The following is a 25,640-nucleotide window of genomic DNA, read 5'->3' as shown; positions in this document are numbered from 1 at the left end:
AAAGAAAGAAAGAAAGAAAGAAAGAAAGAAAGAAAGAAAGAAAGAAAATTAGAGAAAATCACTGTTTCATCTTTAGAAATAGGAACATATAGAAAAATGGAAAGATTTCATTTTGTTGTCTAGTAAGTTTAAGAATTGATACCTTGAAAGGAGGAAGCTATTGGGAAGGATGAAAATGAAAGCGAGTACATACCAATCTCTAGGATACTTGGAAGAAAGGGGAGGGAAAACTGCAGGAGCTGATCTCAACTAAGAAATTTAACCAACAGTAAGTCCTGAACCACACTCTCTTTCTTCTCCTCATCACCAAGTAGAGCACACTCTCCAACTGCATGGAGGTCCCAGAACCTTCTCTCCTTCATCCTTAATCATAAGGAGACATCTGCCACCAGCAGGTGCTAAGAACAAGGTAAGTGCTCACTCCCACTGCTCATAGAAAGAGTAGAACCCAGTTCCTCTGCCAAAGACAAATAAAGGGGGAGGTTGGACTGATGGGTTCAGAGACACCAACCTGGGATTTGGAAAGCATTTTCCCATAGAAAACTGATAAATAAGGTGATTATTTAAACATTAGGCACATTATATATTAAATTTTTTTAAATCATTGATCCTATGGAAAAACGCATTCAAAATTTCCAAAATTACCAATGAATTTTTGAAATACAAATTGCATAAATGTTGAGATTGCCTGTATAAAAGTGAGCATTCATTATTTGTGTGCATGCTTATTTTTCTAGTATTATTTACTATATTTGAATATTATGTAAAACATACACTTATACTAGAATGTAACTTTTTATCATAGCAGTTAAATAATAAAAAATAGGCTTAGTACTTCTGGAACAAATACTGTTTTGGGGTCTGGACCTCTTTGAGATTGCACACATTCTTTCTGTCATGGTAGTAGTTCTTCAGATGATCTCAGGGCTGTATCTATAGGTCTTTCTTTCCAGTTCTGAAGTGCAAAATTAATGATCTTATAGAGTCCTCCAGAGGCAAGAGCAACAAAGACAGATTAGAATACTGACTGTGACAATAACTGTCTGTCTGGATGACCTTGAAGTAAAAAATGTCACTTCCTTTCTCTGGAATGCAGTTTTTCCCTACAAAGGGGGATGGTTAAATGAGATATTCTCCAAGGTTCCTTCCAGTTGCCATCATCTATTCTTCTCTCGAGTGCTCTGCCTTTGTTCTGGTTATCCTATTGCTGCATAACAAACTGCCCCAAAACGTGGTGACTTAAAACAACAACTCTTTTATTGTATCTCATGCTTTTGTGGATCAGGAGGGCAGACTTAGCTAAGTAATTCTTCAGTTCTACATGGTATCAAGGTATTCAGCTGGTGGCTGGGCTAGTCTGGAGGATCCAAGACTGCCTCACTCTCATGTCCAGCATCTTGGCAAGGATGGCTAAAGAGATGGGCTTAACTGAGACTACTGATCAGAGAGACTCCACATGGCCTCTCCAGTGGTCTCAATACAGTCATACAAGACTCACATAAGAAAGCTCAGGTTTCCCAAAGATAGCATTCCAGGAAACAGGAAATGGAAGCTGTCAGTCCATTAAAGCCTTGGACCAGGAACTGTCACAGTGTCACCTCCATTATATTATAAGTCAAAGAGTCAGATCCTTCCAAGATTCTGAAGGACAAGGGAGGAGTGTGAGGCACAGCAAAGAATCTATAGCCATCTTTAATCCATCACAGCCTGTATCTAGGACTTGATACCAGCACTGATACTCCTTATTCTGTCCAATGTTTCACAGTAGAAACTGAAGAGAAAAAAGAACAGTCTCTGCTTCAAAAAAAGTCACAATTTGACAAAAATCATGGCAAAGGAGGCATTCCATTTCTGCTTAACCTAATTCAAGTTGATTTATTCCATTGTTACTAATAGAACATTAATTGATAAAAAGCAAGTATGGAAAAATGCCATATAAAAAAGAACAAATTATAAACCAAAGTATCTATATATGCACAAAGTCTGGAAGGAAAGAGAAAAACGTTCTAGGATATGGGACTCATTTCCAATTTTTAATGATATAATATGGACTGAATGACATATATCTTCAATTCTTAGGCAAAATATTACAGAACTTTATTCAACAAACAATCTGTAGGAGACATCTGTCAATTCTAGTTTTACCATCAACTAACTCTTTAGCATATCAGACTCCTAATTCTTACAACTAAAAATAAAAACCCAACCTATAATAGATACTAGCTAGTTGGGGCACCTGGTGGCTCAGTCAGTTGAGCAGCTGCCTTCAGCTCAGGTCATGATCCCAGGGTCCTGGGATTGAGCCCTGCATTGGGCTCCCTGCTCAGTGGAAAGCCTGCTTCTCCCTCTCCCTCTGCCTGCCTCTCTGCCTATTTGTGCTCTCTCTCTCTCTCTGTCAAATACATAAATAAAATCTTTTAAAAAGAGAGAGAGATACTAGTTAGAGCTATTGTTCATATAATATGAAAATGTGCAAAGAAACCAGAATTATCTAAATACATAATTATTTTTCTTCAAATAATTAACTTATAAAAACTTCCAATCACATGGTCCCTTCTAAAACCAGATAATTTGTTTCAACAAATGATACTTCTCTAATAGTCTAAGTGAAAATAAATTAAAAATGCAATCTAGAATACTTCATACTAAAACAATCAGGTAAACAGGTTCTTTGGTTCATCTAAAGCATGCCCCCTCTGCTGTCTGTATTTGGAACTAACCACAAAAACGTATTTCAAGAGCGCCCCCGAGTGTGGTCTACTTCAACAACCACTTTTGCACTCATAGAGCCCTGACAGTTCCCATTGTCATAGAGATTCTTTATTAAACAATAAACCTTTTTTTAAAAAAAATTGTTTTTGAGTATAGTTGACATACAATGTTGCATTAGTTTTAGGTGTATAACATAGTGACTCAACATCTTTATACATTATGCTATGCCTGCCACACTCTTTCTCTCTGGCAATCATTCATTTGTTCTGTGTTTATAGTTCTGATCCTGCTTTTTGTTTGTTTATTCATTTATTTTGGTTTTTTTAGATCCTGCATATGAGTGAGATCGTATGGTACTTGTCTTTTGCAATCTGACTTATTTCACTTAGCATAATACCTTCTAGGTTTATCTATGTTGTCACTAAATAGCAGGATCTCATCCTCCTTTCATGGCTGTATAATATTCCACTATATATATAAACCACATCTTCTTTATCTATTCATGTACTGATGGACATTTAGGTTACTTCCATATCTCGGCTATTATAAATAATGCTACAATAAAAATAAGGGTGCTTATATCTTTTCAAGTTAGAAATATTCTATTTTTAAAGGTAACTCAAATTAAAATTCAAGCAAAAGCTAAATCCAGACCCAATACTGACCTATAGAAACAGATTCCCCAGGGATGAGGCTCAGGAATCTGCACTTTTATCAAATACTTCAGGTATGTGTCATGCCCGCTGAAGTCTGAGAACTTCCACCCTAACGCATGATGTATATAAAAAGACTTTTATAAGGTTAAAGGGTAATCATATTGCTAAGTGAAAGATTGCTAACTCTTTATTAAATGGAATTTAATTCAATCTTTAAATACTTGAATCATTTTTTTAATCCCATATGTTATAAACCAGTAATCTCTGCACTGATATTTATAGCCTTGCATTTATTCTAATGATGCATGTCTGACTTATTAATGGTGACCGTGTAGTGACAGGACAGATCTGCTTCCCTATCTCTGCAGGTGACCTGGGTTCTGTAAAAGGGGAAAAAAGATTGAGAAAATACTTTCCTCTCTACTTCATCTACTTTGTCCAATTGTTCTCTAGGCCACAAGGCAGGATTTTTACTAACTTAAATCTCAATTAAATCCCAGGCAAATGTCTGTCAATGAAAATTAATTTAACACCCCAGAGTACAGCTGAACTCTTTCAGTCAGAATATATCCTGACTTGAGAATGATCCAGTTTCCCAGGTAGTTTCAAAAAAATCATTCAAAATTCTACAAATTAAAAAATAATAGGGGCGCCTGGGTGGCTCAGTCAGTTAAGCGTCTGCCTTCGGCTCAGGTCATGACCCCAGGGCCCTGGGATTGCGCCCCGCGTCGGGCTCCCTATTCGGCGGGAAGCCTGCTTCTCCTTCTCCCTCTCCCACTCCCCCTGCTTGTGTTCCCTCTCTCGCTGTGTCTCTCTCTGTCAAATAAATCAATAAAATCTTAAAAAAAAAAAAATAATAATAATAATAAGGATTTCGGATGTTTTCTGAAACAATAATAAAAAGGATTTCTGATATTTCCTAAAAGCATTATACCAATACCACAAAAAAAAAAAAAAAAAAAAAACTAGAGGTAAAGGAAGATCAGAATATATTAAAGTTGGGTTTCACATGCAGTTGAAAAGACAACTCTTTACTACTGTCACAGACCATGTTTCACTGCATAAAATCTCTGATCATTGAAAATACAAAGGAGGTATTTTATATGCAGTTTTTAAACAGAATGTTACCTATCAATTTTGTGTTAGGTACTCAGGGCTAGAACTGAAATCTGAAAATCTGGGTTCAAGTCCTGGCTCCGTCATGCAATACAGTATGATTTAACTCTTAATCTTTGACCCTATCTCTTTCCATCTATAAAATTGAATAAAACTAACTCATATACTGACAATGCCATACATTAAAAGGATAAAAATTATAACATGTTTGAAAGTACCTTGCAAACTGTATCATCGCTAATATAAAGGAAAGATATATGCGCCCTTAGAAACCAGTGTAGCAGAAAAGAAGTCAGACTGTTCTACAACTGCACGGACCTCCACAGTCCACGATACAATCTGCTTAGTTTTGATGAATTGTTTTTCTCAAAGAAGGAAAAAGCAATTTTATATTTAAATTTTGTGTGATTACTATAATTTTATATATCTAGAAATAAGCTAATCAAGTCCAAGCTAATGTTGACTGAAAGGAATCTTTGGAATAATCTAAAACTGGTTCTGTTCCATCAGGCACATTGGTTATGCCACATAAGAGTAATGTCTCAGTGGGACACTTGGGTGGCTAAGCGTCTGCCTTTGGCTCAGGTCATGACCCCAGGGTCCTGGGATGGAGTCCCACATCAGGCTCCCTGCTCAGCAGGGAGTCTGCTTCTCCCACTACCTTCTGCTCCCCCTGCTTGTGTTATTCTCTCTCTCTCTGACAAATAAATAAGTAAAATCTTAAAAAAAAAAAAAAAAGGAGTGATGTCTTAGCAATGTCCACCTCTAGAAGTACACCCTTTAATACTACTCATAGTATGAGCCTGGTCTATTAAAAACATTCCTTTTTTGTTTTCAAAATGTTTTTGAAAGTCAAAAAAAAAAAAAAAAGAAAGGAAAAAGGAAAGAAGGGAGGAAGGAAGAAAGGGTTAATAGGAGTCTGTAAATCTTACTGATATAGGGCAGTCTCAGTTTAGATCCTGTCTCTGTCACTTCCCGGCTGTGTAATTTTGATCAAATAATACAGTTTTTCTTAAACCTAAATGTCCTCCACTTTAAGATGGATATGATGATAGTGTCTACCTCATTGATGTATTGGGAAAAGGGGATATTATAAAACTTATTATCTTCTTAGTACAGCACCTGGTGCATTGTAAGAACTAAATAAACATTACTGATAATTGTACTAATCACTAAGTTACTGCTATTTAAGTAAGCCTCTATATTGATAGGTCAAAGGAATATCTAGAACTGGAGATATCTTGATGTCTAAAGAATAACTGAGAAATGCCTCATAATGCTGCTGATAGACAAGATACAGTAGGACCAGTATGATAACATAATTATACAATTGACCCTTGAATGATGCAGGGATTAGGGACACTAACCCCCCAAACAATTGAAAATCCACATATAACTTTTGACTCCCTAAAAATTTAATTACTAGTAGCCTACTGTTAACCAGAAGATTTACTTGTAACATTAATAGTCGGTGAACACATATTTTAGATGTTATATGTATTATGTACTGCATTATCACAATAAAGTAAGCTAGAGAAAAGAAAATATTATTAAGAAAATTTTAAGTCAGAGAAAATACGCTTACAGTTTGATAAAAAAAAAAAATCCTTGGATAAGTGGACCCACATAGTTCAAATCCATGTTGTTCAAGGGACAAATGTAAACACAATGACTAGTACAAAGAAGACACTTAATAAATAGTGGTTGAATGGATTAGCAACATGTTGAGAAAACTTAGTGTTGACTAATCCCCCAGCATCACCCTTGAGGGCAGGCTAACAGGGCAAGCTTTGTCTTTCTTTCTTGAATGAAGACATATATGTCATCTATTCCTAAGTGCATATGAAACAAAGCCAAGAGGGACAATTAGTGTAATAGAAGAATACAATTCAATAATATCCTGACATGATGGGATAGATCAAAATTAAGATTTAAATAGGGAAAAGTAAAATCCTACAAAAAATTAAGCAATTAAATTTTATTCTAACAAATTACATACAACCTTGGCTTTCCTGCAGTTCATAAGAAGGCATTTATATAGGGATTTTATTGATCACAAGCAAAATAAACTCATTATCATTGAAAATGCTCAAGGAGACTATCTGTATGGTCACCTATCAGATATTTTAGAAATGAATCGTACTTGGGGTAAAAGTGCCACTATCTGGACCATCTGTTCATTCAGTAAGTATTTAGAGAGGACCTATAATGCGCCAGACACAACGCTAATGTCTGGAAATGCATTGATGTCCAAGGCAGACTTGGCTCTTGCTTTCTCTAGAGAGCTTCCTGGAGAGCAGAACACTGATAAGTAAACAGACTGATAATGTAACAAAACTGACCTGGTAGATTATCTCCAAGCAGGACACCTAATGCAGAGTGGGTAAAGTCAAGACTTGTTTTTCCAAGAGGACTCTATAACCAATCAGATGAAGAGAGAGGGGAATAGTGAGGAAATTAAGAACTAAGACTTTTGATTTCTAGTATGGGTAGAGTATGCCACTCCCAAGGAAAGGAGACACAGAAGGAACAAGTTGAAGAGGAAAAGTATTAATTCAGTTTGGAATATGCAGAGTTTGAGATGTCAGTGGATTGTGTAAGTGAAGATATCTAGCAGGCAGCCCAGGATAACCAGTCTAGACTTCTACATATATTGCTGTTGAGGCCATGGGAGTAGATGATGAGATCACCCGAGCAATAAAAGGAAACTTAGATGAAAACAAGAAATTCTAGGATAAAACCCTAAGGAAACCAACACTGAGATCCTACAACAGAGGCCTATAAGAGAAAGAAGTCAAGAAAGTGTTTCAAGAAGGAAAAATAGTTAAAAATGTCCCAAACTGCTGAGGTATCAAAATAAGCACAGAAGTAGGTCTTCAGAACAAGATGGTCTTCAGAGACTTTGATGAGAGCCACTTCCTGCCAAGCTGCAGGAAAGCAGAATGGAAAAAAACACTTCAAATGGTTAACAACCCAATAGCCTCAATATTAAATGATATAGGAATCAATAAAATCAGAGAAGCTTTAGAGAGAAAGAACTTTGGTTAGAGAAAAGCGGGGAAGGAAAAGAGAGTTGATAACCAATCCTCCAAGGATTACAAAAAGCCACTTCCCACAAAACTGAAAACAACACTAGTGTTTCTCAAATTTTTCCACCAGAACTAATGAAAATGCAGAAGAAAGTAACTTACACAGCCCTTTCCATCTCCGGGTAGGCAATGACACTAAGATATTAAATTTGTTCTTAAAAATCCATGGAAATTGTGCAGTCTTCTCATAAAAACAGGAGTGTTTATTTTAATATAAAAATATTTCCCCCTATTTTCAATTAAAATGATTGTTCCAGAAAGGTGTTCCATGTTTATCATGTGACTTCCCATATGGCCCTCCCACAATCCTCACACACCCTATATGCATACACGCATCATATACTCCCACTTTGAGAAATATGGAGGAGGTGCTTCATTCCACAAGAGTAACATCCTCTGGCAATCTCTGTCGAAAGCATCTGCCAGAACCGAAGTCCCATGAACTGCTACATGACCTGTAAACACTTCTTCCTTTCATTTTTCTTAAAAATAACCTTCAAAGTATGTTTCAGACATCATGGAATCTGATGGCTACAACTTTGTTCAAGGGACTTGAATTATACGCCCTCTTCATCTTCCTTAACTAACGAGTCATCATTTATCAAGTACTCTGCACATGGAGGTTGACCCAATGCCTTCAAGTATTTAGTCACTTTTCTCCAAAACTTTCCCATATATTTCCCAAGGTGCAGACATGGTTTTGTAAAGAGGCTCTTATGCCTTTGGGACAAAGACAGGTTCAGCCTAAATGAGGTCATTGAAACAAAACATCAAGTTCCCAGTGCCCTGAGATTCCAAGCCAATGACCTACAGAGTGTTCCAGCTGATCTTAATTTCCCTGGCACAGCACAGTAACAGTACTGTAATATAATGCAAAATAAAGAGAAACTAGATACTGGCTCAAGTCTTGCCAGTACACAGTTAAATAATACCAAAGTACTCCTTTCATCCGAATATTGGGCTTCACACGCATATGTCACCCTTCCCAAGAATGAAAGTAATCTTCCACTATGAATGTGGGTTGACTGAAAAGCTTTTATTGGACTCAGCCCCATAAAGTATATGTTTTTTTTTTAACTGGCACACACAGGCTGGTAAGACTGAAAACGCCCACAAGGGGACCAAAGAGACAAAGAACAGAACTTATTCTGAGTAAGGGTAATCCAAATTTAGAATGTGCTAATAGTGGTAAATCAATACTCAAACGTTTATCCTGACTCGGATCTCTTTAACATCAAACAATACCGGACCCCTCCCCATAACTAAACTAAAGTTCACTTTTCTAAGTGTTCTTGCAAACTCTTTATCCTTTATATTAAATTATTAGTACATTCCCAAATATTCCCTCATTCTTTCACTTAATAATAACCACTTCCTCTGCTCCTCCCCCACTCATTAATTCATTAATTTATTTTTTGATTCAGCAAAATTTACTGAGGGCCTATTAAATGCCAGGCATTGTTCAATCTGCTGGAGATTGAGTAGTATATAAAACAAAGTTCCTGCCCTTACAGGGCTTATGTTCTAGTGGGAAAAGACAGAGAATAAACACATACATGTGTGAACATATAATATGCCAGATGATATGTACCATAGAGAAAAATTAAGCTGGGTAGGTGAGAAAAGAGAGTGCAGAGGTGGTAGAAAGCAATGTCGATCTTCAAATTCCATCTCAGGTAAAATTCATTTTTAGTGATCCATCATCATCCAATAAATCAATTAGGGCCTCTTATAATGTAACTGAAAACAATGAACTGGAAACACCATCTGAGTTGAAAAAGATTTGTTGCCAATCAGATTCATTCACTTCCTCAATTTCTGGATGGTTTATCAATGAGGCTTTACCATTAATGATATATTACTCTCTCAAATACAGTTTGTTCAAACTGATACACTCAGAAAAATTGGGGGGGTAAAGCATTAATTTTATCACACCTTGGCCAAACCAACATAAAAGTGAGGCTTTTGCATGACTTCTTCCCAATTTTTTAAATAAAATGCCATTGTCTTATAATGTGCTTTAAATACATTTTCATCAAAACTTTAGAGCTATAAATTTAGTTTATTCAATCTAAGGAAAATGTCAACCATATAATTAGAAAAGTTAGTCCTCACTCTCAAATCAGTCAGCCAAATTAGACTTATATTCTACCAGATAAGATCCAACTTTACTTTTCAATTCAAATAAAGATATGCATTCTGAGAAAAAATATATTAAAAACACTGAAAATTAATTACAGATTATCTCTTATAAGAGAAATAGCTGAAAACAGTCAAAATTAAAATAATACAGAACTAAGAGCTCTGAGGCATATGATGAAGTGGCCAGAATGACATGGAATTCCTTTTGTAATTGTGTAAGTCTTTCATACCTTGATTTTCAGCCTTTGGATGTAACAAAATAAAAACCAAGTATAAAATTAGAAATAGCTCCATTAATTGCAGTATGCATCAAGATAAAAATTTCTCATGTTTTTAATGAAAGCAAATGATGTATATATGCTAAAAAAAATTAGTCTAATAGCCAATATATTTGTTATTAAAAGAAAGAGGAAAATATTAAAGTATTTTATGATTAAATGGGATGGGAATTGATTGGCCTATTAGAACACACACTCATACAATTTGGTATGATTTTACAAAATAGGTTTTAAGCACAATATTGAATAACAAACACAAAATCTAAAAGAAATCATGTACAAGATAGATCCTTGAGTTTATCCAATTCATCTTCAAAAATCTTGTAGCCTAGGGTGCCTGGGTGGCTCAGTCGGTTAAGCATCTGCCTTCGGCTCAGGTCATGATCCCGGGGTCCTAGGATGGAGTCCCGCATTGGTCTCCCTGCTCGGCGGGAAGCCTGCTTCTCCTTTTCCCACTCCCACTCCCCCTGCTTGTGCTCCCTCTCTCGCTGTGTCTCTCTCTGTCAAATAAATAAATAAAATCTTAAAAAAAAAAAATCTTGTCGCCTCAGAAAGGATTTCTGTCACATTGAGAAGAATCAGAATTACTAACTATTGTAGATCCTGTGGCACCTTGTCCAGGCCTACCCGCTTCAGGGCTACAGTCCTCCTCCTCCCACTTGCTAGCACCAGCCACCAAGCCCTCCGAGCTAAGTCCTCCCTTCTTGCCATTGCACTCAGCTGAAGAGAGCTGCCACGGTCAAGCCCTTCCTGGGGAGCCCAGCCCCTCTGCCCCAATTTTGCACAATTCTGTAAGGCCCACCCAGCTCCAGAGCTCCTATGGGATCGGCAAAGGCCTCTGCGGTGACTGCACTGAGGCCCAGCTTCTCCCTCTGTCCATTCCACTGGGCAGTTTTCTTTTCTTTCTTTCTTTCTTTTTTTTTTTTTAAGATTTTATTTATTTATTTGAGAGAGAGAGAGCACAAGCAGAGGCAGAGGAAGAGGGAGAAGCAGGCTCCCCACTGAGCAGGGAGCCCGAAGTGGGACTCGATCCCAGGATCTTGGAATCATGACCTGAGCCAAAGACAGATGCTTAACTCTACTGGGTATTTACCCCAAAGATACAAAAGTAGGGATCCGAAGGGGTACGTGCACCCCGATGTTTATAGCAGCAATGTCCACAATAGCCAAACTGTGGAAAGAGCCAAGATGTCCATCGACAGATGAATGGATAAAGAAGATGTGGTATATATATACAATGGAATATTATGCAGCCATCAAAAGGAATGAGATCTTGCCATTTCCAACAACGTGGATGGAACTGGAGGGTTTTATGTTGAGTGAAATAAGTCAAACAGAGAAAGACATGTATCATATGATCTCACTGATATGAGGAATTCTTAATCGCAGGAAACAAACTGAGTGTTGTTGGAGTGGGGGTGGGGTGGGAGGGATGGGGTGACGGGGTGATAGACACTGGGGAGGGTATGTGCTCTGGTAAGCGCTGTGAATTGTGCAAGACTGTTGAATCTCAGATCTGTACCTCTGAAACGAATAATGCAATATATGTTAAGAAAAAAAAAAAGAAGAAGAAGAAGGTAGCGGGAGGGGAAGAATGAAGCGGGGGAAATCGGAGGGGTAGACGAACCATGAGAGACGATGGACTCTGAAGAACAAACAGGGTTCTAGAGGGGAGGGGGGTGGGAGGATGGGTTAGCCTGGTGGTGGGTATTGAGGAGGGCACGTTCTGCATGGAGCACTGGGTGTTATGCACAAACAATGAATCATGGAACACTTCATCTAAAACTCATGATGTAATGTATGGGGATTAACATAAGAATAAAAAAAAAAAAAAAAAGACAGATGCCTAACTGACTGAGCCACCCAGGTGCGCCCAAGGGGCAGTTTTCAAGAGCTCTCCCCAGTAAACTCCCTGCAGGCCAACTTGTGCTGCAAGCCAGGTTCCCAGGGAACCTCACCTGCAGCACTAACCTATAGCACATCAGGTGTTCCCAGGCACATTTTCTTTCAGTTACTGGTTTACCCCAAGTATTGAAATTAGCAGAAAATACATTTAAATACGTGACAAAATACCACTTCAGTGTTTCACGCTGATGCGCTATTTACTTTGTTCTTAGGAAACTTTCCCTCAAAGGTTATGGATTCTCTGACAAGAGTCAGGAGAGAGAGAAATTAAAGTCAATAATTAAAAACTGAAAAAATAATCCCTCTGACCCTCTCCCCTCTCATGCTGTTTCTCTCTCAAATAAATAAATAAAATCTTTAAATAAATAAATAAATAAATAAATAAAAACTGAAAAAATAAAAAGTGAAAACCATTATCAATCCCATCACACAATCATATATCTGAATTCAGAACATTTCAACACTAACCAAAATTCTCGTTCCTCATCATGAGGTCATGTGTAACAAAATTAATGGATATTTTTCTGATTTTGTACATTATTCTTATTTAATGAGATTATAAGTAAAAAGTGTTTGGTGGACTGCTATACTTACTTCCAACTTACTGTGTATTTTAAAAATCCCCACGTTAGAAAAAATTAAGTGGAAATATCAGTTGGGCTCATAATACAAGTCTCTCAGAGCAAGGGGTAGTAGGTGTTAGCAAATGTTTTAATTGTTAACTATTAATATCATTGGTGAATGACTTGGGCCAGCACTCATAGTGTAGAAATGCAGAGACATATACCCCTTGAATATATAAGACTTTCCAAGGGATGTGCAAACTCACAGGTTTAAGAGAATCAGTTTTCAGACCCTCATGTTCCACATGTACTTTTTCCTAAAACTTACCTTTCTGAGAGCCCTTCTGTGTTCGCAATAACATTCTCACCTGGTGCATTCCCCTGGGGCGTGTAAACCTCCAGGGTGTCACACACAGGGAGAGCTTCCTTTAATGATTAATCAAAGCACCACAAATCAGAAGGGGTTCCTGTCTTTTTATGCCATGAATGAATTGCTGTTAAGGAGACATGACCAAAATGTCCTATGTGTGTAATAAAAGCAAAAGATATATACTGTTAAAAATCCTATTGACCCAGGATCCTAGCATGTAATTTTATTTTTGTTAATAAAAACCGTTAATAGAATTAAAAATATTTTTTAAATGTGATGAAGAAGATAATTGATGATTAGAATAAGTATGTCAAAATGCAATTTGTTAAAATTTATTTGTACTATTTATCTTCAATAATCCACTTATTAATTCTTTCCATGGGGGCGCCCTGGGTGGCTCAGTTGGTTAAGCGACTACCTTCGGCTCAGGTCATGATCCTGGAGTCCCGGGATCGAGTCCCGCATCGGGCTCCCTGCTCGGCAGGGAGTCTGCTTCTCCCTCTGGCCCTCCCCCCTCTCATGTGCTCTCTCTCATTCTCTCTCTCTCAAATAAATAAATAAAATCTTTAAAAAAAAACAAAAAGAAGAAGAAAACTGGGCGCCTGGGTGGCTCAGTCGGTTAAGCGACTGCCTTCGGCTCAGGTCATGATCCTGGAGTCCCGGGATCGAGTCCCGCATCGGGCTCCCTGCTCAGCAGGGAGTCTGCTTCTCCCTCTGACCCTCCCCCCCTCATGCTCTCTCTATCTCATTCTCTCTCTCAAATAAATAAAAAAAAAAAAAAAAAAATTCTTTCCATGAAAGAACCCAAGAACAAGGAACACAAGATACTCCATTTGGAGGGAAAAACAATAAATAACTAGACCAAATAGATAAATGCAACAATTCATATTATGTTAAGAACAGCCAAGGAAATGCACTGGAAAAGGTGATGGAGTGGGGGAAAATAAGATAAAAAAATAAGTGTGGAAGGGTGAGGGATACTTTAGGTAGTCTAGTCAAAAGGCCTACTTGATAAGTCATCTTACACTGAGACCTACCTAAAGAATAAAGAGGAGTCAGTTATGTAAAGAGCAAGGAAAAGAGGTTCCAAGCAGAGAAAACAGTCAAGCCAAAGGCTCTGAGGTAGAATAAAAGATGCCAAGTTCACAAACTGGTAGGACTGTCGCTCCACTGTGGCTGGAATATAATCAACAAAAGGTAGAATGCAGAAGAGATTTATAGGTAGACAGAAAGCCAAATCATGCAGAATCCTGTAGGCCAAGGTACAAAGTTGAACTTCATGTTAATCTATCAAAAAGTTTTCAACCAGGCAGTGACATGATGTGATCTACATTTCTAAGAGTTCACTTCTAACAAGCATATGGAGAATGGACCAAAATAGGCTAACGCAGAAGAAGGCCATTTACGCCCCTCGTATTTGAGAAGGCAGTGGCTGAAGTTGGGATGGTGTAACAGTGAAGATGGAAAGACATTTATGGATTCAAGAATATTGTCATGAAAGGTGTGGCAGTACTTGACAAAAGACCAGAAAGAGGTCTCCTTGGATTTTGGCCTGAGCAACCAAATGGATTATTTGGGTGGAGCAAGAGGAATTTGGAGAAGGACTTAGAGGTTATGACCACCTCAACCCTTTAAGCCAAGTGCACTGGACCTACACCAGCCTCAAATGTTTCAAATCTAATGTCACATCCTTATTTCTAAGCTTAAATAGAATTTACCACCTAACCTGGCCCCTCTCAGATATGACACCTTTTCTGACTCTCTACTCTTTGGACCTTGACTTTGACGTGCAATTTCTAGTTTAACTAGCCCCTCCTGCCCCTAACATCTCCATAAAGCTGGCTCCTGTGCTCCTTGTCCCATGACACCCTAATGTGCCCTTCATCACAGGAGGTGTGGTGACCATGTGGGAGGATCGGAACAGAGGCTAAGAGGAAACTTCTGGGGCCAGTGGGACCAAACAAGCCTCCTAAAGTCCTGTATCTACTACATGGATTCATTAGTACTTCAAAAGCCACCAGAATCACTCACTCTAAGAATCGAATAAAATTGTAGCACTCTCAGGGCCTAGAAAGTATGGGCAAAAGGCTCCTATCACATCACTCAGCAGTAGCAGGATATTATTAAAAACTAGGTTTGCAGATTCCCAGTCCAATATTTTTAATCGCATCATACTGACTCATATCTTTCCATAGAAACAATATTAAACATGGTGCCCAGGATGTTGTAAATGTACCATTCTTTGGAACTATTACAGATTTAAAAACTCTTACTGATTCCCTAACAACCTAACCACCACATGTAACATTACATCCATGGACAAAGGTATGTGAATAAACAGTCCACTTATAAATGATCTTTTGGAATTGGTGAAGTAGTTAAGAATATTAACCCTCCCGGGGCACCTGGCTGGCTCAGTTGGTAGAGCATGAGACTCTTGATCTTGGGGTCAAGAGTTCGAGCCCCACATTAGGTGTAGAGGTTACTTAAAAATAAAACCTTAAAAAAAGAATATTATTCCTCCTACTTGTGTTTATTTTCTCTGTGGCTATGAAAAATGCTAAATGAGTGGAACCAAAAGGAAGGACAAGAAGTAAAGGATGCTCTCCCTATATCGGCTTTCCCATATCTCTCCTAAATTGATTCTGAAAGGCTCTCTTTTGCTCCCTTGCCTTGGCAAAGACTTGTGGTCATTTCCTAGGTTCTCCATTGAGCTATTCCTTATCTAGAGTTCCAAAAGGACAATGCCCAAGTCTGCCTATCCCCGCTCAAATACACATCATTGTATTCTTGAGAGCTTGTTGGGAGGGACGCACACAGAGTGGTGAGGGAGGAAGGGGACACCCGCCTAGCCAGCCAGATCAGCCGAAGCAACCTGGCGATCAATGGGGTGACAGATGTCGCAGCCAGATCGCCCTCACATCCCACATCAGTGTATTCTTACACAGTGGAATTTCTTACTATTCTATATAAGCTGACACATTTAAAAGCAACATCCACAAGACTGCAGAAAGCTTTTTTATATTAATTAAGATCCACATTTATATTGAACCATGAATGGCTCCGATTTTCCTTCTGTTGAAAGAACATAATATATGCCCCTAGGGAAAAACAAACCAGAAGCTGAGCTTTCAGGAGAAGTGAAAAATAAAACCCATATTGCAGATAAAGGTTGGATTGCAAATGTACCCTGCAAATTAACCAAGAATTAGAGGCAACCTTCAAACTGGAAATAAAACCTTGACAAGCAGATCTGCTGGGAGATTTAAGTTTTAAAATAGGAAGAGACAGCTGTCTTCTGTTACAAATGAAAGTAACTAGCATGAAGTAGGGAGAATCCTGAGTTGGTAAATCCTGTCATCAGAGGCTAAGGGACATCACTAAGATGCAAGCTCAAGACAATGGCCAAGAAAGATAACTATCATTAAAGAGTGGCATTAACTGAAACCACCGTCAAGTAAATATGCTTCAGTTGAATTAAGTGAACTGAAGCAAAGGAAGTAGACACTGTAACTGTCTGGGCCAGTCAGCCAAACTAACTGGTAGGTCACCATATATCATAGGCATATAATAAGGCTTTGATTTTGTGTCCACTGTTGTTTGTTTGAGATCTTTTTTTCCTGGGGCACGAGTCGCCCATTGTTTCTTCCCCACCTTCTTACGCCATACCCACTGAAGCTGGACTTCCTGCTCATAGAATTTGTTCTCACAAACTCGACTGAGCAGTGGTCCAGGCCCTTGTGCCCCTTTGGCTACAGCTGACTGAATAAGAACTGGACACACTGAGCTAAAAGCTCTCTCCAGATGTAGACTCCAGTCACTTACCAAATGCTGAACCACAAATAGAAGGAAAGATTTATTCCAGTGGGGCAGCCATCAGGGGCCAGGTGCACTGAGATGCGATCAGGACAAGCAAGACAAGACAAATGTGAGAATGAAATGGACATAGAAGGAGAAGCAGAGATTATGTGCTGTGCTTGTGGAAGAACAGAGAAAGTGGCTGCCTTGATCTTGGCTGACTTTCTACTCCCTGATTCCAATCTCTCATGAGATCAGAGAACTTTTGGCCTTCGGATACTATAACATAACCTTTCAGGCTAGTTCATGTGAGGCTCTGTTTCCTCCAAACAATCAATCTGGATAAAATACCAACTAAAGTCCATTTGTAATATTCCTACCTTTTCTTAACTAAATGATATTGTCCATAATTTTGAAAGGTCAGATTGCCCCAGAGTCTAAAAGTGACAGGGAATATGAATACCCCTGATTTTCCACAGAAGTCAAAGAGAAAAAAATAAGTCTAATCCCTATGCCCTTCACCAGGACATTGCTGTTCAGTGGGTTTTGCAAGAGGCCTGAGTATCAACATTTTTAACAAGCATCTTGGAAAGGTGGTCCAGTGACTACCCTTTAAGAAGTACTCCTCTAAAGCCTGCTTCAATATTGCTACAAAAATCTGTGTACTTTCAAATTCCTCCCAAGAAAAATGATATTCATCAAGTGCCAACATTCAGAAGTAGCAAATTGCTGTTGGAAAGACATATTTGTTTGAAACCCTAATAGGAGCAAGTATTGTTTCTATTTATTTTTTTCTGCACATATAAGATATTTGCATTTCATTTCACATTAAAGGGGATTTTGTAAAACGGCCTGGGGGAGCTGAAATGCAACCTATGATGCTGTTTCCGTCTGAAAATGAATTTAAATTTTCAAAGAGCTAATTTAAGGACTTTTGAAATATAACCAGTTTATAATCTGAGGATTTTATGTATCATTCCAACTGAAACAATTTGATTATGATACCAAGGAATTATTGTTATTTTTGTTAGACAATACCGGCATTCTGGTTATAGGAGAAAATATATTTTTCAGAGATGCATACAAAACTAGGCAGGGATGCAAATTGAGGATGTTCAGGATTTATTTTAAAATACTTCAACAAAGACAATAAAAATTTCAAAAAGGAATAGATGAAGTAAATGAAGCAAAATCTTGCTAATTACTGAATCTGGAAAATGGGAATATGAGACTATAATTTATTGCTTTCTACTTCTGTGAATATTGGAGAAATGAGTATACGAGAGTTTGGTTAATGTAGCAGCCATGCAAGATTCCTACAGGACTATGCAAATTGGGTTAATTACTAGCAACACAAAGGAATGACATCAGAGGTCCATTAACTTGGGGAGAGATGAATTTGTCTTTTGATAGTTCCTGATATGTGAGAGAAAAAAGAAGTCAAAGGCAGAACATATGGAAAAGTAATTTCTTAATTATTTGAAAGATATTTTTTGTTTTTCTGAGATGTACAAAAAGGCTTAATTCAATACTGAATAGATCAGAAACAATGTGGTAAGGGGCAAAGCACATTCAGACATGATACTCTTTTTGAGCTTCCTTTATTTAAATTGTAAGAGTACAGGCAAATCATTTCTGGTTTTTGCACTTTCCAAAAAATTATAAAATGTGCTAGGGCGCCTGGGTGGCTCAGTTGGTTAAGCAACTGCCTTCGGCTCAGGTCATGATCCCAGGGTCCTGGGATCGAGCCCCGCGTCGGGCTCCCTGCTCAGCAGGAAACCTGCTTCTCTTCCCACTCCCCCTGCTTGTGTTCCCTCTCTTGCTGTCTCTCTCTGTGTCATATAAATAAATAAAATCTTTAAAAAAAAAATCATAAAACGTGGATAAGAGACCACTTTTTGGTTTCTTCTGTGGACTGTAAACTACATGCAAAAGCTGGTTATCAGTAATAACTAGTAAATCCTATTTGGTAATAAGCCAATTATTTGGTAAACTTTTCAAATCAATTTTAGGGAGAAGGTGGAGAAGAAAGCTAAAGGATAAAAACACAGATAGTTAGAGTTGAAGAAGGAAAGAAAAAAAAGAAGAATCTAGGTCCTTAAATGAGTATTAACTAATGGTACCGTCACCCTGCTCTGGTATGTTTATTCCTTGTGCTACTCTTAACAGTTTTTGACTTCTGAGGAAATTGGACCTTCCTTAAAAATACTCTTTAAAGCCTCAAGAAATGCAAATTCCTGGTCCTCGCTATGCCACCGTCAGCCACATAGAATTTCTTAGCCTCAGTTTACTAATCTGCAAAAGAGGATTCAACTAGATGACCTCAAAGTTCTCTTCCAGCTGAAACATTCCACAACACAGTTTTTCATGGGTATCTTTTTATCTTTAAAATCATCAGATACTTTATTTTGAATAAGTTGCACTACAAAGGCCAGGGAAGCAATTAACCACACCTACCGCACAAGCTGAGTCCCAGCACAAAAATTACCTGAGAGTAGACAAACAAGACTAGAACTGATTCTTCTGCAAGGGCTAAGGATCTCTTATTCTTTCCCTTTCTTCAGACAGTAAGTGCTAAGGGATGATTTCCTGGTAAATTTCAATCAGAAATAAAAAAAAGAGAGAGAGAGAGATCTAAATTCATAAGTAAGTCACTTTTAATATAAAGTTTAAATTGCAAGTAATTTTTCTGGACCACGTATATAAAGGAATCTACTTTAAATCTGCTTTATTGGTAAACACAAGGAAATATGTCTGGGAAATATATCTGGCCAGTACTATAACAAGAAGGAGAGAAAATAAAGAATCCATATTCTATCTCATTCTAGCTCTTATTTTAAAAGAAAAACACTGGAAGCCTACAGTAAGTATTATATACTTTGAGACATTTTTATTTTCAGAGATAAAGCATATCCTATTTGTGGCTTCAGTGCGCTTTACCACTCATGCATTATGTAGGTGTCTCAAATTGTAAAAAAAAAAAAAAAAAAAAAAAAATTTATGGCCTATAAAATGATTTTTGACTGTGGTTTTGAAAGGCCACATGAAATTTAACATGTCTAGTCTGGATTCTTTCAAACTTTCTGGTCAATTATTCGTAAATAACAGGCACAATTTTTCACTTTTTCTACAGGGAGGAAAGAATTGTTAAAATGACTGGAATGGCTAAACAAAACAAATGAAAGAGAGAATATAAAGAAAAGAGACATCAGCCCCTGTAATGTGTCAACCATAAATAATAGTCAATAGAAACCTATCACATCCAGTCATGTACATCATCTCAAGTGAAGGTCAGAGATAATCGGGCCAGAAATACCATCTAGTAAAAGGGTCATCTGTGTCACAAAGATACTGAGCTTGGGAAATTACTGACAAAGAGTCAGCTGTTCCCAAAGCATCATTCAGTCCAAAGAACTGAGCATCTAGAAAGGAATAAAAACAAAGGATCTGTTCGAAATGCAAAGTGGAGGTGGGAAACATGAAAGAGTGTAAAAAGGAACCTTCCTCTTCCCCAACTTTGGGACATCACCTCTTCATAGAGATCCCAACCCTCGGGCAAAGGGCCCTTCCTGGGTGAGAACACCCCTCTGGGACTGGCCTCCAGGAGGCGGGCCAGAACTCCCTGCTCATGAAACAGCACTGCTGTCTGTGTGGGTGTAGTGCTCTCTGAGAAGGTCACTGTGGAAATAGGACACAAGGCCAGAGCAGGAAACCAGCCGGAGTCAAGAGTAACATAGCACCCTTTTCCCACTTTGCCAATTTGCTAAACCAGATCCGAAGAAATGCTATCATTCCCCAAGACAAGATGTCTTACTCCAGGATGATGACTACACACCCTTAGGGCACACCCTGACACCCACACCCACCCTCTCTTTTTTTCCTCCCTCTATTAACATACTTTGTCTCTATTCAAAATGAACCTTGCCCCATTGACATCTCTTAGACACAGGCATTCTCCCAGTGTTCATTCCAGAAATTAAAGTGAGAATAAGCCCAGGCCTCTCCTCCTCTCCTCCCCTTCCACTGTTCATCTCCTAAGTCATAACCCAACTCCAAATCAAAACCCCATCATGGTAAGCACCCTTTGTATGGCATTTTTTGCTTAGCTCAGTGCCCCAGAACCTAGGATGGTGCAAGGAACACAGCAGGCCCTCCATAAATAGGGAAATAATCTATTAAATTCCCCAGCTGACTATTACATCATCATCAGACATTTCCTTTTCCCATTCTGGATCCCAAGGGCAATCATCAATTTTTCTACCATCATGACACACAATCAAATCTATCACCCATATTTTCATCTTATATCCTGACCCAAAAGCCAAGCTCTTAAAAGGCCCAGACATTTCAGCAGGGCTGTTTTTCGCTTGGGCTCTGACTTTAAAACTCATCCTGATAATAAAGCTCTCAAGAATCTCCTCCTTGTTCATCTCCTCATCCAAAGTCACAGTCCCGCCCACTTAAGGACTTGCCTCCCCCATCAAAGTCTCTAATTGAGAACATACCTCTGCTCCGGGAATATTTACTCCCACTTTCTCCAGTCCTTTTCCAAAAAGCACATGCACCAATTAAACTTCAAACCGCCCCCCTCAAAAAAAAAAAAAATATATATATATGTGTATATATATATACATATATATATATATATGCCTTGTTATACCAGACTTCTATCAAAACCCAACAGTCCATGGAATGCTGCCCTCCTGTCTATATTATTGCTTTATGTTATCAAGAACCCATCCATTCCCTAGGGTATTTCCTTCATTCCCAAAACCGTAAACATACATTATTGAACCCATCATAGGTAGTAAAAGTACAGAAAAAAGGAAAGACAACAATAGATGTGGGGAAATGATCAAATGTCTTCTCTCCACTCATTACCCCTCTCCTCACTGCAAGTATCTGACTGTTTAAATTTATTGCTTCTATCCTTGCAAGAGCAAGGTACATTTTGCCTAGTGAAGCCTCTCTTTGTTTTGCTGATTCAGAATTGGGAGGGAATATATTAAGAAGAGATAGGATTACTCTAGGATACACTAATTTTTTTTTCAAAATGTATAATCATGATGGATCTCCCCATAATTGCTGGGCCCTTGAAATCTAATTTGCCTAAGTCAGTCTCAAACTAGAAACTGAGAAAGAAAGCAAAATCATAAAAGTAAAGTCCATCTTCTAATCATCACCAAGAAGTCATCTACTGTAGCCAGAAGCCTCCAAACTGAGGAATTCACTGGTGAAGAAGTCATGTTGAGTTCTCAACTCCCATTACCTTTTGCCACAGAATCACTATACCATTTTCCTTTAGTAAGTGAGGTTGGCTTGGGTTGAAAATGTGGAACATTAAAGAAGGTATTAAAGAAATCAGCCAATCCCTTTCTCACCCCATACCCTCCTCCAATTTCTGACTAACATTGATAATCTATTGTCACATATAACTCTACCGCCTACCCTGTAAATAATAATAGCTCCCAGACTCTGTACTTTACATATATTCTCTGTTTTAACCCATCCCAAAAGCCTGGTAGGTAAATTTTAATATTCCCATTTTATAGCTGTGAAAACTTGAGGTCTCAAAGGAAAATGATGCCAAAAACTTTGTCAGCTAATAGTCATTTAAAATAGGCCATACCACTCCTTTGTTAATATTATAAATTACTGAATATCTTAAAAAACTATATGGATTTAGAACTCCTCTAAGATTTTTGAATTAGAAAATTTTAAAATGCATACCTGCTTTTTCCTTGAATTTGCTTTGGGAAACAGGCCTGCTGACAACACAGATGTAAATGGAGAACAGCATAGCTCAGGAAAAGGGTTTGGAATAGATGGCATTTCCAGAACATCAAGATCTTTCTTTTTTCTCCTACACCAAGAGAACATAGGAGGTAATTTACATAAAGCAGAATGTAAAATATAATTGCTGACAGGATTAAGAAGTTAAGGGCCAACATGTACCACTCTGTGACAACACTAATATTATATAAAGTATACAGCAAAAGTCTGTGATGTACTTTCTGTGGGCCAAAATAAAATTTGTTAATTGATATAAACCAATTTTCTATAGTATTCCTATCTTTTTTGGGGGGACCTTTAAAAAAATCACTAGGTATAGAAACCCCATTTCCAGCATTTTCGATAATTTTCCTAACCTGAAATACAGACTATATAATTATTGATGCAAAAACCATCCTGAGAAGTTAGACATTTCTATGGATCCATTAAATCGACAAAGTCTACAAACATTTAGTGAATTCATCCCTATGCTATTTTACTAATCACTTTTGGAAGTGATGGTTTATTAATTATAGCTGTGGTTCATCTCACTTCAAATTTCATTCACAATGTTGCCCACACACAGTCTGTTGATTTTTCAAGTGCTTATAGATACTAAACCGCAAGGCAGTGTTTTTGAAGAGGTAAGTGAATAGAACTTGCTAGTATAAATGTACTCTAGTCCACTGCAGAGTAATTTTAACTTCAGTGAAGTTGAAGCACTTTGAAAATCTGGAGGAAAAAAAAGTACCATTTCAATGTATGAATATAAAGGACTACAGATTTTTGTATTGTTGCAGTCTTTTTCTTTCCTAAAGTACGTGCAAAATTGTGAACTCTAAAGGCACTTAGTGCTGAATGCTATGGAGCTTGGGAAACCTTTTAAAGCCTCTATTCTTCCTGCTGAACAGCAAGACTGCTCAAATGTCAATCCGTGCTTTGCCTCTCCAGGGTCGCTGTAAGACTCTATGTGGGAGGTGAACTCATTTATGCGATGATTTTTTAAATTTATAAAATAAAAAGGATTAGGTTTTTTTGTTTTGGTCTGGTTTGGTTTGGTTTGGGGGGGGTTGTTTTTTTTTTTTTTTTGGTACAGGGCCACGAAGAGAGGAAAAGGGGGTGATCAGCCTGGCCTCCTAGTTCACACGGATGGGCAGAGGTGAGAGCGACCAGGAGCTCTCAAGGAAACGGTGATGCTATTTATAAGGCGCGGCGAGATCGCAATGTCCTGCTGAGCCGGTAGGAGCCAGCTCAAAGGGAATTGTCTTCAGAGACTTTCACAAACTTGGCCCAGCTCTGGGCACATGGCTCACCCCCTAGGACCGCCTCCTCAGCCCCTCGCCGGCTGCCAACCCAGGACACTCCCCCGCGCCCTCCGAGGGCTGCCTACCTGTCTGCAGCACAGCCGCGGGTCCCGTCCGGAGGGGGCAGGAGCGCCCGCGCGTGCAACCAGGGGGCAGGCTCCAGGTCGCGGGCGTCGCCCCTCCCCTGGGCAGCGCCGCACACCTGGGCGGCCAGCGGCGAGTCCTGGGCAGCCGCCCTACCCGCGGCGCTCTGCCCATCTTGCAGGGAAGTGGTCATTGTCGTCGGCCGGGGGGTCTCGGGTGTCACGGGAGACCCGGCGCGGGGGGAGAGGGAGGCCCGGCGGCGGGAGGCGAAGCGCCTGCTTGGCAGCCCGAGCGCGCTGCAGGTGCGGTGGCCTCGCCGCCCGCGCTCCGGGCCCGGGCGGCTCAGACGCGCGGCCGAGCAGTCGGCGAGGCGGCGGGGGAGGGGAGGGGGCGGAGGAGGAGGGTGGGGAGAGGGGAGGAGCGGCCGGTGGGGGGGGGCCGCGGGCGGCGGGGCGAGGCGCGGAGGGGGCGGGGAGGGCGCCGCGCGCCGGGCTGGCCCCGCACCCGGCCCGGGACGCGCCGGGGCGCTGGCGGGGGTCCCGCGTCGCCGGGACTCGGCCCTCGGCGGCCCGCGCGCGAGGTCCGGGCCGCCACCTCCCCAGGTGGGCACCCGAGCGCGAGGCTGAGTCCAGGGTCAGGGCGGGCCCGCGCCGCCGGAGGCGGGGACCCATGTGAGCCGCGCTCCCGCAGGGCTTGCCTAGCGGAGCGCAGGCGGGGCTGGGGTCTGGGAGGCGCTGACCCCCAGACCCTTCCTTTCTTCTGGCTCTGAGATCACCTAAGCTGTAGCTGGGCCGCCATGACAGGCCCCACCGTGCCCGGAGGCCAGGGGCCATGGGGCTAGGTTTGCCCCAGTCCTTCCCCCACGTGCCTCTTCTTCCTTCCACTCCGACAGCCTTAGACGGGGCGGGGGGAGCAAGGGGTGGATGAGGGAGCAGGGAGTACAATCCATGCAGCATAGGAAACTACTGAGATGTTTCAGAATTCTTAGTAAGGCGTGAATAATCCTGAAGGTGTCTTGGGAATAAGAAAAAAATATTAATTTTCTTTTAATAAGAGCAGCCCTCGTGTAATGAATCCACACTCGCCTTGTCCTATTCCACCCTCGCAACAGCCTCGCAAATTAAATGTTTATCCCATTTCACAGATAAGGAAAATGGGCCTCAATAGCTTGCCCAACATAGCCCTAGCAATCAGTGCAGTTAAGCTTCCAATTCAGAAGATCCGGTCTTAAAAACCCAGACTATTTGAAATAGTACAGTAGTGCCTCCTTCTGTGATTTCGCTTTCCTCCATTTCAGTTAGCTGTGGTCAACCTCCTTCTGGAATAGATGACCTTCCTTTTAAGATACAGTCAGAAGGTCAGTAGCTTCCTCTCAATGCACACCTCATTCCTCTCACTTCATCTCATCAGGTAGGCATTTTATCATCTCACATCATTAGAAGAAGGGTGAGTACAATTCAGTAAGATATTTTGAGAGAGACCCCATTTATATGACCTTTATTAGAGTATATTGTTATAATTGTTCTATTTAATTATTAATATGATTGTTAATCTCTTACTATGCCTAATTTATAGATTAAAATTTATCATACATATGTATATAGAGCATAAAACATGGTATATATAGTATATAATATATGTATATAAGATATATTATATACATAACCAGTATAGGTGGTTCAGTCTGGTATTATCCATGGTAGGTATCCACTGGGGGGGGTCTTGAAACATATTTGTGCAGATAAGGGTGGATTACCGTAATTACATTATGCTCACCCTCTGAGGTGCAACAATCCTACTCTGAAATTCTGGGTGCTGCTCTGTTTCTGCTCTTCCTGTAGGTTCCCCCAT

General features: G+C 39.6%; 1 protein-coding gene across 1 annotated transcript in view; it reads right to left on the bottom strand.

Moving 5' to 3' along the window:
* Window positions 1-24,040, bottom strand: part of GRB14 (growth factor receptor bound protein 14) — a 115,414-nt gene extending 91,374 nt beyond the window's left edge. The window contains exons 1-2 of the mRNA XM_035007878.1: window positions 23,792-24,040; window positions 22,360-22,492 (exon numbers count right to left, since the gene is read on the bottom strand). Of these exons, the coding sequence (XP_034863769.1) occupies window positions 22,360-22,492; window positions 23,792-23,982 (324 nt within the window). The 5' untranslated portion in view covers window positions 23,983-24,040. The remainder of the gene's footprint in view (window positions 1-22,359; window positions 22,493-23,791) is intronic.
* Between the last annotated feature and the right edge of the window lie 1,600 nt (window positions 24,041-25,640).

This window comes from Mirounga leonina, unplaced genomic scaffold, assembly GCF_011800145.1.
Source record: "Mirounga leonina isolate KUSES-001 unplaced genomic scaffold, KU_Mleo_1.0 Mir_151, whole genome shotgun sequence".
Lineage (NCBI taxonomy): Eukaryota > Metazoa > Chordata > Mammalia > Carnivora > Phocidae > Mirounga > Mirounga leonina.
This window is presented reverse-complemented; position numbering and strand designations above follow the sequence as displayed.